Source organism: Accipiter gentilis, unplaced genomic scaffold (genome assembly GCF_929443795.1).
Source record: "Accipiter gentilis unplaced genomic scaffold, bAccGen1.1, whole genome shotgun sequence".
In the NCBI taxonomy this organism is placed as follows: Eukaryota; Metazoa; Chordata; class Aves; order Accipitriformes; family Accipitridae; genus Astur; species Astur gentilis.
The window spans coordinates 1,538,307-1,553,941 of record NW_026061101.1 but is presented as its reverse complement, the minus strand read 5'-3'; the positions used below and the strand labels follow the sequence as shown (position 1 = coordinate 1,553,941).

Genomic DNA, 15,635 nt, shown 5'->3' with positions numbered 1-15,635 from the left:
AGGCAGTGCATGAGCTCCACTGCAACATCTCGGTTTTTGAATGGGTACTTACATGACTTACCCTCAGCTCAGCCTGGGAAACGGGGAACGCCATACCCTTTCTGAAAGCTCTACACAAGAATGCTGCATGGCAGCCCAAGAATTAATTGCACTCGGAGCTGTCATCAAAGCAATCCCCCGTACTAGCACTGCAACACAAAATGCCACAGTGAAGGACAAGTTTAAAAGTTGCTTAAAGTCTTCTCTAAAATGCTACGTTTGCACAGTGTTGCAGACATTCCAGTAGACACATAGACAGACTGACATCAGCTGTGAGGCCAGATGATTTCATTCACAGTTAGCATGGGGTTTTTCTGAAGACATCGCATTGTGGCACTGCTAAAACTGTCAAGCGCATGCTGCAACACTGAACTCGAGCAAGTTCTGCGTTCAAGAGACAGTCTTCTAGGAGCACTATTCTTCCTTAAAACTATTCATCTGAGACCAGTTCTGAGACCCATTTTTGCTTTTCTATTTTCCTGCATTTCGCCTGATAAGCAGAATAGCACATTCTCCAAGTGTTTGGAGTCAGAATGGTACAGGGCAGGAAAGAGTGTGCAAGAGACCTGCGTTCGGGAGTTTGCAGTTCTGCCACAATACTGTGAGAACATCCTATTACAAAAGACAGGTCAAGAAATCCAGATCAAATTCAAAGGAGGAAGTTTAAAGGCATCATTCTGGCCTAGAGGCTTTTGGAAGGCAATTCTGCCTTTATAGAACATGCCTCCATAGTAAGCTTGGAAGAGGACACCCACGCTCCCTCCCCCTTTTTAAAATAGGTCCCAACCATCCATTTTGCCTTCCCAGCATCTTAAAAAGAGTCCTTCCAATCATTTTTTTCCACTGATATTTAAAATCCTGTTTCCTTTTAGATGACATTAACATTGCTTCTCCTACTAGATCTCCATTATGAAAAGTAACCGTTACTGAACTGTAAAAGCTCAGAGTGCTTGGAAAAATCTGAGCAAGTAGGTCATCTTCACTCAAGGTTCACTTTGCTCTTTCCAAGATCATTTCAACATTTAGACAGGACTCCAGCACAGACAAAGTTAGAAAAACTCAGTCCTTTATGTCCACATGGAAGAATTCCAAACATCCCTTTTAGGCAGAATATCCTGGTCTACGTTTTTCCTTTACCTTCTGAAGGTGAGCTTAAGCATCTAGATCTGATTAATAAACACTGAAATTCGCGGTTACGCATATAAACCAAAATCTTGGCATACCTACATATTACACCAAAATGTACTCTCTAGCTTTGCTCAGAAAACCACTGGGGGACTTTTGCATTTTCCCATCAAAAACACCCTTACGGAAGCTTCAGGAAGTATCTGTATCACCGATATACCAGTGCAGTGGAGTAAAATGAGTTGAAGACAAAACGAAGTCACCAAAACCACTTTTTTTGCTTCAAATTAGCCATCTGTTCTGTTTCCATCACTTTCAGCTTTGTCTGCCAGATTTCTCTGAAGATTTCTTTGAGGTTTGTTATTAAAGGATCTCCTCCCACATTTCCTTATCATTTTACCTAGAGGAATTCCGGGAAAAAAACAACACTTTTGTAAGCACTATACGTCGCCCATCAACCACGCTTTCTTCTGTGCCTAGCTCCACGTCTAAAGCACAGATCTGAAGGTAGTTGTCAGATCAGCAACTGCAAAAGAACAGCTCCGTGAGGTCCCCAACACAAGTCACAGCTCCCCCTTGTGGCCGAATCACATTATCGCTTCCCACCCCGCTTCATCCCTGGCAATGCTTGCCCTCCTGGTCCCCCTGCACACTGGCAGGATGGGCCCCAGGCTGACTCATGCTATGTGGGGATGAGCCACAAAGGGCAGAGCGTGGCTCCCACAGGCCATGGCCGTCACGGGGTCGTCTACGACGACGCCAGCCGGGCAGTCCCCGAGGCCCCGTGCCTCTTGCCCCCACGCACCTTCTTTGGTCTGGGCGTTGGTGATCTGCAGGTCGCAGCTGGCTGCCGTCAGCTTTTCGCGGACCGTGATCTGGAGCTTGGGGTCACGCAGAGAGATGTAGAGGCCGAAGGTGACCGTATCATAGTTCAGCTTGGAGAAGAACTTGTAGTGGACACACGACATGGTCGGGGCCAGGAGATGCCTGCTCCACGACAGCGTCTACCGTGGCAGGTGGAGGCGATGCTCGCCTGGCTCCTCCTCGCAGCCCAGGCGGGCAGGCGGATGATGGGGAGAGGCCCTGGGAGAGACTGAAAGAGTTAATGTCTCAAACATGGCGGTGGGGCAAGTTCTACGTAATGACGAACTCTGCTTAACAACAAACCCTGCACAGCAAGGAACCACAGGTGAAAAGAAGCCAATCGGCACAGATCAGCACAGACATCAGCAACGGGATGGGGACGCCATGCCGGGGGGTGTGCAGCTCTGTGTTCTGCTATGCTGATCTGATATGCTGAGCAGGGCAGCTCACCATGCATGGCCAAAGATCCAACAATGGTCATGTCTGCAGGGAAGGAGGAGTTACTCCCCAAATGACCTCCAAGCCCAGCGATCCATTTCCCGAAGGTTCTGAAAGCACAAACCGCGCATGACGCTTAACTAGCCTAATGAGTTCAAGTGCCCGCCTGAAGGAGGGGCAAGGATGATAAAAGGACACAAACTGAAGCCCCACCAGAACTGGACCCCTAGGCTGACTGGACCAACGCTGGACCCAGGACCAGTGAAGTCTTTCTCTTTTCCTTTTACTCCCTCTGCCTTGCTCTCTCTTTCCCTCTCCCTTCCCATAATCCTTACACCTCATCCCTTTAAGACTTAAAACCGCTGACCAAACCTGGGACTAGGAGTGGATTCAGCCGCCCCTAGGCTCTCCTCTGAGAAGGAGTCTAGAAAGCAAGGGGGTCTGCTCCGAACCTCCAGACTCAACAGGAGGGACCTCCTTCTGCCCTGAATTGATGCATATGGTTACCACGGGTTACACAGTCTAAAACGCTCATCTTGTGCTTTGCCTGGGAGAACCAGGGTAAAAGCAGTAGCCTCAAGCCTAACCTGGCACTTGGGCCCTGCATTGCTGCCATCCCAGTTCTTAAGAAAGGCAATTCACAATTGCACTTGTGACCGGTACCCCCATGCTCCTGACACCTCGTAGGACGGTTAGCAAAACGAATGCCATTTTATGAGGCAAACAGCCATGCTCTGTGACCAAGCTGGCCACTTATCAGTCCCCTTTCCCCTCTGCACCAGGCCCTGGAGGTCCCGCGCACCAGGCAGACTTCTTCCCCCGCTCCCTATCAGCCTCAAGGTTCCCGGGTGCCAGGCTGACTTTTTCGCTCCTTATGGGCCTCAAAGGTCCCAGGAACCTGGCCAGCCAGGTTCTGATGACCCTGCCACACAACTGGGAAGCGCAGCAGCACGCAGAGCACCGCCTATAAAATCAAACAGAACTTTTTCCCTCTTCTCATCCGAGGGCTAATTGGTGGAGGTAATGAAAATGACACCTTCCCCTCCTGTGGGGCAGAGGCTTTCTGCCTTCATACACATCAAACTGGATGGGAATGGTGTGAACCTCACGGAGCCACGTGGGTCTTCCACCTGCCCTATATACACCAAACTAACAGCACTTAAATAACGGCACTTTAATAATGGGCAGGTACCCACTGGACGCCCAGTGGAACGAGCTGATTTTCCTGCTCTCTCTAACCCACAAACCCTTTAAAACCCCCACTGTCAGCCTGTCATTTCTGTCACGCTGGCACCGGGAAAGGGCCTATGGAAACCCATTTCTAAATGGGGAATCCAATCCCTTGAGCCATCACTGAGTCCCAGACACCCAACCAACCAGGCTGTGATGAGCCCATCGCAGAGAAGTAACAGAAGGACAAACAGGAGGAGGAGAAAAAGAAAGAAGACAAACAGGACGAACTGGTGGACCGCAGGAGGAGGAGGAAGGGAATGAAGAGGACGAGGAACATAGAAGGGAATGAAAAGGACGAGGAACATAGAAAGAGAATGAGAACAAGGAGGAAGAAGAGAGAGAAAAGAAGGAAGAGGAAGACCATGAGGAGGAGCAAGAGGAGGAGAAAGACGAGGTGGAGGAGGACCACAAGGAACAGGTGGCACAGGACTAGGAGCAGGAGGAAAAACAGGGAGAGAAGAAGGATGGGCAAGAGGAGGAACAGAGCACAGGAACAAGATACAGAACAGGAGGAGGAGAACAAACATGTGAAAGAAGAGAAAAGAAGCGGAGGAAGAGGAGTAGGACAAGAAGGAGGAGGAGGAGGTAGAGGGGCAGGAAGAGGAGAAAGAGGAAGAAAATGGAGAAGGAGAATGAAGAGGAATGGGAACAGGAGGAGGAGGAAGACAGAGAGAAGGAAGAGGAGGATGACATACGGGATGAAGAGGAACAGAACAAAGAGGAGGCAGTGGAGGAGGTGGGGGAGAAAGGGGAGAAGGAGGATGAGAAGCAAGAAGAGGATGAGCAAGAGGTTGAACAGGAGAAGGACGACTAACAGGAGAAGAGGATTAGGGTGAAGTTGTGGAGGAGGAGTGGGAGGAAGGGGGAGGAAGAGGACAACTAGAGCAACAGCAAACAGGAGGACAGACAGAAGGAGGAGAAGAAGGGTAAAAGAATGACAATGAAGAGGAGTAGGAACAGGCGGTGGAGGAAGAAAACCAGGCTGAGTAAGACGGGCAGAAGAGGAGGAAGCAGTGCGAGCTAAATGTTCCGAGGCACACGTACAGCAACGGACAATGAGAAATTACAAATAAATATACTTGGAAACACGTCCCCATGGTCGCCTATTTTTCCTTTTTCCTTTCCAGGTGACACTGGTCAAGCCCCAGGCACCTGCAGCCAGTCGCTGTACACAGCTCCCCTAATGCTGGATATCTGATACACGTTTATAAAACAACGCACCCCCAGAGGTTTTGTCTGTTCACCTGGAGCTGCGGAGAAGGTGTCTGTGTGGGTGAGGACAATCTGCTTTCTCCCTTTAATTTTTACGCCTCAGTAAAAACACTGCAAGATTCAGACTAGAGGACAGCACGGAATTCAAAGGGTAAGCGACCAAGAAGGCTCCAACCACACATTTTCACCTGATTGCCTTAAAAAAAACTGAGTTTGGATCCTGATTGCTCACTTCAGCCTGGAATAGTCCCATTCCTCATCTGAAACCTACTGCATGCTGGCTGAGGACAGACACAATCCACACAGAGAGCAATGAGAGCTCATCCCTGCACTCCCCTCAGTCACATTTCCTTGGAAAACTTCTTTGACGGGTTGTTTGAAAACCTGTAACTGCAAGAACCAGGAAGAAAACTTCCCTGATGGGTTGACTGGAACTTCCCAGCTGTGGTTAAAACCACCCTCCCGCCGTACTTCCATTTCACAAGAGCCAGCAGCACAGCTTGCGTGGGGGGAAGGCACCAGGAAGACCTTGGGGCCGAGAAACGAGCACGAGCATCTGCCAAGGGAGCTGCGTCCAACCAGGAGCGCTCCCCATTGCTTCTCTGACAACAAAGACCCGGTGAGTGCTCCACCAGGAGGGAGAAACAACTTCCACTTCTGCAAACCCCTGTTGATGAAAGACTGCCAACAGAGATGGGGCTGTCCAGGAGCACGAGAACCACATGAAGGCCAGAAGAAAGCCAAGGCACCTGCTCTGACCGCCCCCCTCCAAAGCGTGGCGGCCTCCTGTCAGAGAGGAGGCAACTCTACCTTCCCCTGCCCTGCTGGCATGAAACATCGGTCTCCAGATGTCAGGGCTCGGGCTGCCGACACTTGGCGTACCAGCAGGAACGCTTTGGCCTATGTGCCCAGTGTTCCCAGAGCTTTCTGCTGGCCTTTGCGCAGCTCACAGCCCAGGAAAGGTGCGTCTGGGGCCACCACCTGCTTTTCAGTTTGCCAACCCGACCAAGCCAAACAACCAAAACAAATTTAAACAAATTTAAACAACCAAAACTCTGAACAGTTATGCTGGCCCTTCCTTACATCTTGATTGTACCTTCCTTTGACCTCTAACTAAGCACATTCCCTTCTACCCACAGTCTTTCCTCCCAGACACACAGCTCTCTTACATAAGAAACATAAGCTACAAAAGAAAAAAATAACTGCTTTGGTGAAGACCAAAACACCCATCATTTTCTCAAACTCTTCACTGCCCCATCTGACAGTCAAGGGACAGGATCTCCTAAAGGCTCTTGCATAGGCACTGCCCTGAAAACCCCCCACTGCTTCTCTACCAGTGCACCAAGAGATTAGCAGGGGTTTCACTTCTGAGTCGATGTAGAGAGTTTCTGAAATTAGACAAGTAAACTTTAACGAGGATAACACTTTGCCTTCCATCTGGCAACCAACAGGGATGTGGACCCGGCAGCACAGATTAGTGCGGGCACAAACCACCACCCTACACACAGGGAAAGCACGACAAGTCAGATGCAATATCCAGTAATCGCAAAAAATGGCTCTGGATATCAGTTCTCTGTATGATCACGTTAGTTCTTTTAGTCAGACACAGAAATCAGAAGTGACGTCTTTGTCTTTTGCTGAAGTAGACTTTCAAGTAGATATTGCCAAAGAATGCAAAAGCAACCAAAAAAAAGGTTAAAGCAGGTACTTGCATCCTCACTAGCTGCATATCATTGAAGTGTTTCTCACATTCTCTTCTCTACTCTACAGGGTCCCCACTTCAGATGCACTTGAGTTACATTACCGTTAAACACACACCACTAGCAGACATTTCTCTAGACTGAAGGCTGACGGCAGTGTACAAGGACAGCTGTCCTGGGTTTGGCTGGGACAGAGTTCATTCTCTTTCTAGTAGCCGGTAAAGTGTTATGTTTGGGTTCAGCTGGTAACACACTCATTTTTTCAGTTGTTGCTAAGTAGTATTTATACTAAGGCAAGGATTTTCCAGCGTCTCATGCCCAGCCAGCAAGAAGGCTGGAGGGGCACAAGAAGTTGGGCGGGGACACAGCCAGGGTAGCTGTTCCAAACAGGCCAAAGGGGTATTGCATACTGTGTGACGTCATGTGCAGTATATAAACTGCGGGGAGTTGGGCGGGGGCGGGGGGGGCGAGCTGCTGCTTGGGATCTAACTGGGCATCGGTCAGCGAGTGGTGAGCAATTGTACTGTGCATCACTTGTTTTGTAGATTCCAATCCTTTCATTATTATTAATGTCATTTTATTATTGTTACTATTATCATTAATTAGTTTCTTCTTTTCTGTTCTATTAAACTGTTCTTATCTCAACTCACAAGTTTTACTTTTTTTCCCCCCCAATTCTCTCCCCCATCCTACTGGGGGTGGTGGTGGGGGAAGTGAGCAAGCGGCTGCCTGGTGCTTAGTTGCTGGGTGGGCTTAAACAATGACAACAGTCCCTTCTGGACATCTCACTCCTGGGTAGAAATCCTAGACACTTCCTTTAAGGAAGGAAATCCAGAGAGCTACAATAAGCTTTTTAAACCAAGCACCGCAAATAACAAGCTGCTGTGGTTTAACCCCAGCTGAGATTGACATAAGAACAGTTTAATAGAACAGAAGAGAAGAAACTAATTGATGATAATAATAACAATAATACAATTGCAATAGTGACAATAATAAAGATTGGAATATACAAGTGATGCACAATGCAATTGCTCACCACACACCGACTGACACCCAGTTAGTCCCCAGGTGGCAACTCCTCCCACCCCCACTCCCCCCAGCTTATATACTGGGCATGACATCACATGGTAGGGAATACCCCGGTGGCCACTTTGGCTCAGCTGCCCTGGCTGTGTCCTCTCCCAACTTCTTGTGCCCCTCCAGCCTTCTTGCTGACTGGGCAGGAGAAGCTGAAAAACCCTTGACTTGGTATAAATACTACTTAGCAACAACTGAAAATGTCAGCGTGTTATCAACATTCTTCTCATACTGAATCCAAAACACAGCACTATACCAGCTACTAGGAAGACAACTCTATCCCAGCCGAAACCAGGACACAAGCAAACAGACAGACAACAAATGACAGGTAAAACTCTGAGGCACAAACGAGGAACAAAAGGTCTCCCATTCAGTCCACTACCCTTCACGAAACAGACAAGTGGCTTAAAGAAATGCCTGCAAAGAAACTGCAGATGGAAGATAACTCTGGTAAGTCCAGTACAAGCGACCAAGGTGGAAACAGCAGTGATGACCCTTCTCCTGCTCCTCCTACGAGCTCTTCACCTGCCACGTGAAGAGGCAAAACCAAGGATGATCGAATCGGAGCTGACAAGAAATTGCCCCCCCCAAATCCAAAATGATCAAGAAATCTATTTGAAATGCAGATCCACGTCCACTCTCATGGATGAGGAACCTCACCCTAAGCACACATTGTGCCTTGAGGTAGGAGCCAAGGACTGCATGAAGTCACCACCACGAGCACATGTTCAAACCCAAAGCATCCAGAACACGCAGACAAACCTCCACCATTTTTCAGCAACGCCTCAAGTCACGCGACACTCAGTCCAGCACTTTACAAAACGTCACTGAACTTAACGATAGCAGCCTCCCCGCAGGTTTTTTACTCATGAGCAGAAACCAAAGAGCCACGTACCCTTGGGAAACCCTTGTCCTTCCGTGTGGCTGGTGTCTTCCCATAGCTCTTCCTCAAGGCAGGAGAAATGACCACGAATTTGGAAGTCCACATACATTCAGAAGTACACTTAGTCCTCTGGCAGTCATTACCTATGGGCCAGAAAACCTCTCACCTCTCCCCACAATTGCCCGTCAGTCATCTGGCAGTCATTTTCCATGAACCGCAAGTCCTCCCTCCCTACCTACCTACCCACTAACCCACCAGAAATGAGTCAGACCGCACCAGAACTGCCACTGCCAAACCTGCTGTAGACATAGTAGACCAGAAATGTTGGTTTCAAGACAGGAAACACAACACAATCCACCAGAACAGCAACAAATCAACCAGAATTAGCACACACAAACCAAAGGTCCCTATCCAAACCCTGAAAAGGCAATCAAACTAAAAAAAAGGACTCTGCACAAAAAAAGACCAGGCAGACCACAAGATAAGGTCAAAATAGCGTAACCCCAGGAAGCCAGGGCCAACGAACCCAGATCCTCTCTATAACAATAACACGCTTTAATCCTAACTCGCTTCAGCTCTGGCATACCATAACCCTGCCACCCCATAACCCTAGTGGACTGCAACCCTAGCATCCCATAACCCTAGCACATGGTAGCCCTAAGAGAGCAAAAAATTGAACACAAACCCCCTGGAAATCTCTGCCAGGCCCTTCAGGTGGCCCCAGATTTCAGACATCACAACTCGGAAGTGGGAGTGGGACACAGCCACTGGGATGTTGCCAGCATCCATCTTGACATCATCTGTCACACCCAGAAAAAGTGCCTGGCCTAAACACTCTCGGGGAGAAAGGCTGAGGCACTCGGAGACTTTGAACCGGCCAGCCATGACTACAGGGTTTCAGCTCACCGTTTCTGTGTCAGAGCCACCAGGCAGATGACCCCGTCCTCCCTGAGACACCGCGCGGGGCACCCGTACCCAGGCTGGATAGAGCCTTTGCTCTACGAGGAGGTGCTTCCTGGGAGGAGGATCTCTCATGGGGGCACTGGCAAGCCCTCCTCAGGCCTGGATGCCTGAGAAACACCCCTGCGCTGCTCCGGATCTCACCAAAACCAGGGGTGGAGGAAGGCTGCTTTGGTGGCCTCCAAGAGACCCAGCTCACCTGGGCTGCTCTGCGGCCACTGGCACCTTTGCTGTCAGGCAGGTCCCAGCGTTGCTGTCAGGTGCAATCGGCTGTCACCTCCGTGCAGGATGCTCTCCAGCAGACAGCACGTCTCCTCTTGCTCTCCCTGCGGACAAGATCAAAAGGTAGCAATGAGGGTGTGCTTTGCCCCATCCCCAGGGTGCCACAAGAGAGACCTGCCACCCCCAAATCAGCTGTGTGACGTGGACACCACGTACGAGCTGCAGAGATGGGTCAGGACTGGCTGGGGGGAGTGGGCAAGCCTGCAGAAATGCCCGGGTCCTTGAGACTCTGCCCCAGGGCTGCAGCACGGGGCCGACACCAGCTGGGGCTTCACTGGGAAAAACCAGGCAGGGCTGACCCTGACAGCCTGCACGCATACCCGGCCCTGGGATTTAACAACCTGTCCCTCTGCCTATCGCTGCCACAGGATTCAGAAAGCAGTGCCGCCGGCCCTGCCGTGGTCCTGAGCCACCGCTTGACAGATGGGTCTTTAGCCAGCAGGCCTAAAAAGAGGAAAAACTGCCCAGAATTAAGCTGTGCTCAAGTTTTTGCAGGCAGCATGGTTTTCTGAGGTACCTGGTGGTGCCACTCCTGGGGAGCACTCAAGAAACAAGGGCGGCCGCCTGTACCTGCAGGCAGGTGGTGGAGTGTGTGCAGCGTGAGTGAGCGGTGGTTTGTGTGGCTCTTGAATGGGTTCGGGCCTTAAATGAGTCCAACGTGCTACGCCTGGTTCCTTCTTCCTTGCAGGTGGTCTTTAGAGCGGAAACAGGTTTTTTTAAAAGCAAAACCAACAAGCAAACAAACAAAAAAAACCAGCTGGGTAAGTTTTTTCCCCCCAGCTGGCCTTTTTTCCCCCCGTCCTGAACACTCTGCAAGGTGGCGACTGTCACCAATATCAGGGCGCAGGATTGGGCCCCAGGCAGGGCTTTTGCAGGCAGCACATTTCTCGAGGCTCCTGGGGAGTGCTCAAGAAATGGGGGCAGCTGCCCAGAACTGCTATTTGTGGTCCCTCCCCATCACTCGCTGTCCAGCCCCCTGCCCCCATTTGTTACGCCTCCCTCTCTATCTTTAGTCCATCGCTGTTTTCTTCCTCCTCTTTCTTTCTCTGACTCCCTGCCTGTATTTTCTAATCCCTCTCCGTCTGTCCTAGAGCCCCGTGCTATTTTTTCCTTTCTCCACACCTCTCTGTCCCGCTCCCTGTACAAGGAAGGAAGGAAAATGACGGTACGGCCACGCAGAGCGTGTGTGCGCACGTGCAGGGCTGTGTACCTAGGAAGCCTCGTGTTGTAAGAGCTGCAAGGCACCAGCGTGTTCTCTTGGGTGGAGGACAGTCGAGTGAGTGGAGCTACAGAAGAGGAAGGGAGGAAAGGACAGACAGATGAGGGAAAGAAGTGCCTGAACTCTAAACTTTGCCTGGCAGGGCAGAGAGCAGGAACTCGGGCGAGTCCTGGGCCCTTGGGGTCACGTCACCCCTCTTCTGTGTCCCAGTCCCTCCCTGCCCCGTCCCCTTTCCCTCCGCGTAAGTGTTTTTGCTCCCCGGTTGTCACGTCCCACCTGTGGGGAGGGGGGAAGAGACCGAGATCTGCAAAACCCCTCCGTGTGGATTAAGGTGAGATTACACTCCAGGTCCACACACAGACACCCACTTTGAGGGGAGAAGCCTAGAGAACGAATATTCTGTCAACATTGGCCCCCTCACAGGTCTAGCTTCTACCGAAGCGATGTGGCTCTCTGGGAAACCAAGGTTAAGGCCTTGCCTTAACAACTTGAAGAGAAAGGGGGGTGGGGGGAGAGAGCTCACCAGCCCCGGCTCCAGCGTCGCAACTGCCAGCCGGGGAATTTGGTGTCGGGAGGGAGTGAGACAGGGTGTTTCTCACTCCTGCCTGCCCCTGTTTGTCGGCCCCAGGTCCTGGCCTTCTGGAAGCTTCTCCCGCCCCTGTTCCAGGAGTGGCCAAGACCCCCGTCAGTCAGGAGAAGGGACGCCGGGCCCCTCCCCGCGACGTCCATGTTGGGTCTCTCGGGGCGTTGCCCAGGCTCTCAGGACAGTCCCTTGGGGCTCGACCCTCACACCTGGACCTCTCCTCCTCTCTGGGACGGGGCTCTGCTCCCTGACCCCCCTTTCCCTCTCCTCCAAGGCTCTCTCTTCCTCTGCCACCCCACCTCTCCCTGGACTTGCCTCGGCTTTTCCCTCTTTCCTGCTCCCCGGCCCTCGCTCTTGCCGTCTCTCTCTGTCCTGCAGGCCGTCGCAGCTTCGCCCTTCTCCACCGCTTTCTCCTGATCGGCACCCCTCTCTTCTGTCCCATCATCTCTCTGGCCTGTTCCCTGCCCTGAACCTGAACCCCACCCCCCCGGCCCAGGACCCCCGAAATCCTCTCGGGCCCCTGCCATCCCCAGCATCCCCCCCCAGTGGGACCCCCACGTCCCCAGCACCGTCACAGCCCCCAGTGTCCTCATTCCCCGCCATGACGCAGGTGCCCTCCCCTCCCGCCATGACACGGTGTCCTTGTCCCCCCCAAATGTCCTTGGGTCCCCTCCTGCCCCCCGACGGTGTCCCCCAGGACATGGTGTCCCCTGTGCCCCTCCGGCCATGGTGGCACTGTCCCCATGTCCCCACAGCCACAGCGTCCCCATGCCGGCATTGTCCGCAGGGCAGCCTGTCCCCCATGTCCCCATCCCCAGGGTGGTGTCCCTTGCCCTGGGGTAGGGTGTCCCCAGGCTGTCCCCGTGCCCAGGCTGTCCCCAGGGTGTCCCCCCCCAGTGTCTCCGTGTCCCCAGGTGGGGGAGATCAGCTTGCTCTTCCCTAGGGGGGGTGGGCTCTTGGTGGCAGCGCATGGCACTGGTGGCCCTGCAGGACGTGGGTGCTGCGGGGGCGGTCCCATGGGTGCTGGGGGGACATGGGAGGGTCCTATGGGTGCTGGGGGGACCTCTGAGGGGGTGCTACGGGTGCTGGGGGGGACCCTACGTGCCAGGAAGGGGGCCTGGGGTGGTGCCGTGGGTGCTGAGCGGGTCTTATGGGAGATGGGGGGGGGTCCCCAGGGTACTGAGAGGGCTAAAGGAGGGACCCATGGGTGCGGGGCGGGGGTTGGGGCACCTCTCCCTTGGGGGTGCAGTTTGGGGGCGATGGGGGTACTGAGGGGGTGATGGAGGGTGTGGCTGGGGGGCGTGGCTTCAAGGGGTGTGGCTTCCCGGGTCCCCCCTCGAATATAGGCACTCCTCCGGGGTGCACCCCCCCCCAGGAATGGGAGTCGTGCTGCTGCTGCTGGTAAAGGGTGGGGGGGGCAGGGGCCTGCGGGGCGCTGCACCTCCACTGCCTCACCTGCCGACACGGGCCGTCATGCGCGTGTGCCTGGGGGGGCAGTGAGTTTGGGGGTACGCCAAAACTGACACCCTCCACCCGAACCCCCAAACCTGCCCCTGGACCCCCCCCCCAGACCGCAACTTACCCCTTGGGGACCCCCAGATCCTGATCCCCCCGCCCAGGCACCCCCAAACCTGCCCCGGGACCCTTACCCCGCCCCCCCCATCCCCTTAGGGACTCTGAAATCACCCTTAGAGCCCCTCCCATCCCCCTCGGGTGCCCCAAAACCCTCTTAAGGAACCCCAATATCCTCTTAGGGACACCCAAAATTCCTTTGGACTCCCCCAGTATCCCCAATACCGCCTTTGGGTCCCCCAAAGCTCCCTTAGTGCCCCACCCTAGCATGCCCCAATATCCTCTCTAGGGACCCCAGTACCATCTTGGGACTCTTAAACCCTCTTAGGGACCCCAAACCCCCTTAGGCTCAGCAAAACCCTCTTGGGACCCCCAATGCCACCCATGGGGACACCAAAACTCCCTTAAAAGCCCCTTATATCTCCCTGAGACACCTCAATACCCTCTTAACGTCCCCTATATTCCTCTGGGCCACCCCAAAACCCCTTCAGGGTCCCCAAACCCCTGCTTAGGGCCCTCCAGGACCCCCCTGGAGACACCAACACTCCCCCCTGAAACTATACTCTCACATGGGAGGGGCCCTGGTCCCCTTAGGGATCCCCTCTATCCCCCTGGGACACCCCAAAACTCCCTTGGAGACCCCCAAAATAGGTCATGCCCAAAAGGGCAGACACTATGTAAATAATTTCTGGGAAATAACATGAATATGTATGACAATTCCGGGAAACGTAATGAGAATATCTCTATATTAGAACAATAGAATCTTTGCTTGCTGGAGGTAGCGGTATGCCCGTTAGAAGAAACTATCCCCCGTGCATCCAGTGCTGCAAAACTGAGTCTTACAGAATTTCTTTGACTGGCTTTTTACGGTAACACTAGTACCCCCTTGGGGTCCCTCAATACCCCAATGGGGACCCGAAAACCCCCTTCTGACGTGCCCCTCCCAGGAGCTGCGTTCCCATGGGGGGGCCCTCCTGGACCCCTTTCAGGTTTTCCCCTTCTACACCATCGATCACCTCCTCTTTGGGGAGCTGCCAGGGAACCCGGGCATCTGGGGGGGAACCAGGAATTCCGGGGGACACCCAGGAGTTCGGGGCTGTGTCCTTGGGTGGGGGGACTCTTTGGCTTCTGGGAGGACCCAGGCGCCCCCCAGCACCCCCCACCCCGCACAACCTGCGGCCGCTGAAGCCGCCCGGACTCAAACCTCCCGGCTGCGTCGCTCCGTATGACGTCATTTCTGCTCGCCCGCCCGCCCACCGTCCGACCAACAGGCACCCGCGCGGCCGCTCTGCGCCGCCGGAGGCCGCGTCTCGATGGTGCCCTGGAGGTGCAGAGAGGGGGCGGGAGGGGGAGAAGCAGCCGCGGGGTGGCATTAGCATAAATTTGCATCGCTCCTCCCCCAGCCGCAGGGCACCCCGGCGGACCCAGGCGTCCGGACAAGCAGCTCAGAGTTTCTTGACCGGGGAGGTGGGGCAGGGTTCCGCCCCTGTTGCTCCCAGGATTATCCCAGTCTTGCCCCGCATGATCCCAGTTGCTCCCAGGTCCCCCAGCATGGTCCCAGGTGCCCCCCAACATAGTCCCACTTGCTCCCAGTTAAGCCAGTATGGTCGCAGTTGCCCCCAGCAGGCTCAGAGTCACTCCCAGTACAATTCCAGTCGCTCCCAATACGATCCCAGTTGCCCCCAGCATGCTCCAAGTGACTCCCAGTATGATTCTGGTTGCTCACAGTATGATCCCAGTTGCCCCCAGTGTGGTCCCACTTGCTCCCAGCAGGATCTCACTTGCTTCCAGTGTGGTCCCAGTCACTCCCAGTTGCCCCAGCATGGTCGCAGCTGCCCCCCAACAGAGTCTTAATTGCCCCCACCAAAATCCCCATTGCTTCTAGTCACTTCCAGTCCCTCCCAGTGTGGTCCCACTTGCTCCTAGTATGTTCCCAGTTGTCCCTAGCATGGTCCCACTTGCTCCAGCTGTGCTTCCAGTTTCTCCCAGTATGATCCCAGTTGCTCCCACTGTGATCCCAGTTGCTCCCAGTTGCCCCTACCATGGGCCCACTTGCTCCCAGTGTGATCCCAGTTGCACCCCAGCATAGTCGCAGTTACTCCCAGTTGCTCCCAGCATATCCCACTTGCCCCCAGTGCTCTGCCTGGCCATGGCGCCCCTATAGAGCGACAGAGCCTGGGGCAGGGGCAGGGCAGGGGGCCGTTCTCTAGGGCCCCTATAGGGGTCTACAGGGTGCCTACAGGGCCTGATGGACCACCCCTCCCCAGCTCTCCCCAGGGCAGCAACTGGTTTCCCTGGAAAGGCTTCGAGTTCTCCGTCCCCTTCACCGAGATGAAGCTGCGGCCGCAGCGCGACCGAGGGGACCCAGGTGTCCGGGGGGGTCCCAGGTGTCCGGGGGGGTCTGCTGGCAAATGACAACAGCTTTCCAAACAAACTGGAACAAGGTTG

The 15,635-nt window shown here is 53.8% G+C and overlaps 2 protein-coding genes across 2 annotated transcripts in view; both read right to left on the bottom strand.

Moving 5' to 3' along the window:
• Positions 1–15,635, bottom strand: part of LOC126037444 (E3 ubiquitin-protein ligase RBBP6-like) — a 61,070-nt gene that overhangs the window by 7,325 nt on the left and 38,110 nt on the right. Inside the window, exons 1-5 of the mRNA XM_049797761.1 lie at positions 14,361–14,398; positions 11,556–11,690; positions 11,024–11,099; positions 9,731–9,857; positions 1,970–2,247 (exon numbers count right to left, since the gene is read on the bottom strand). Of these exons, the coding sequence (XP_049653718.1) occupies positions 1,970–2,132 (163 nt within the window). The 5' untranslated portion in view covers positions 2,133–2,247; positions 9,731–9,857; positions 11,024–11,099; positions 11,556–11,690; positions 14,361–14,398. Of the gene's footprint in view, positions 1–1,969; positions 2,248–9,730; positions 9,858–11,023; positions 11,100–11,555; positions 11,691–14,360 lie in introns of the transcript that reaches the window.
• Positions 1–15,635, bottom strand: part of LOC126037445 (E3 ubiquitin-protein ligase RBBP6-like) — a 96,122-nt gene that overhangs the window by 47,089 nt on the left and 33,398 nt on the right. The gene's annotated exons all lie outside the window — the stretch shown is intronic.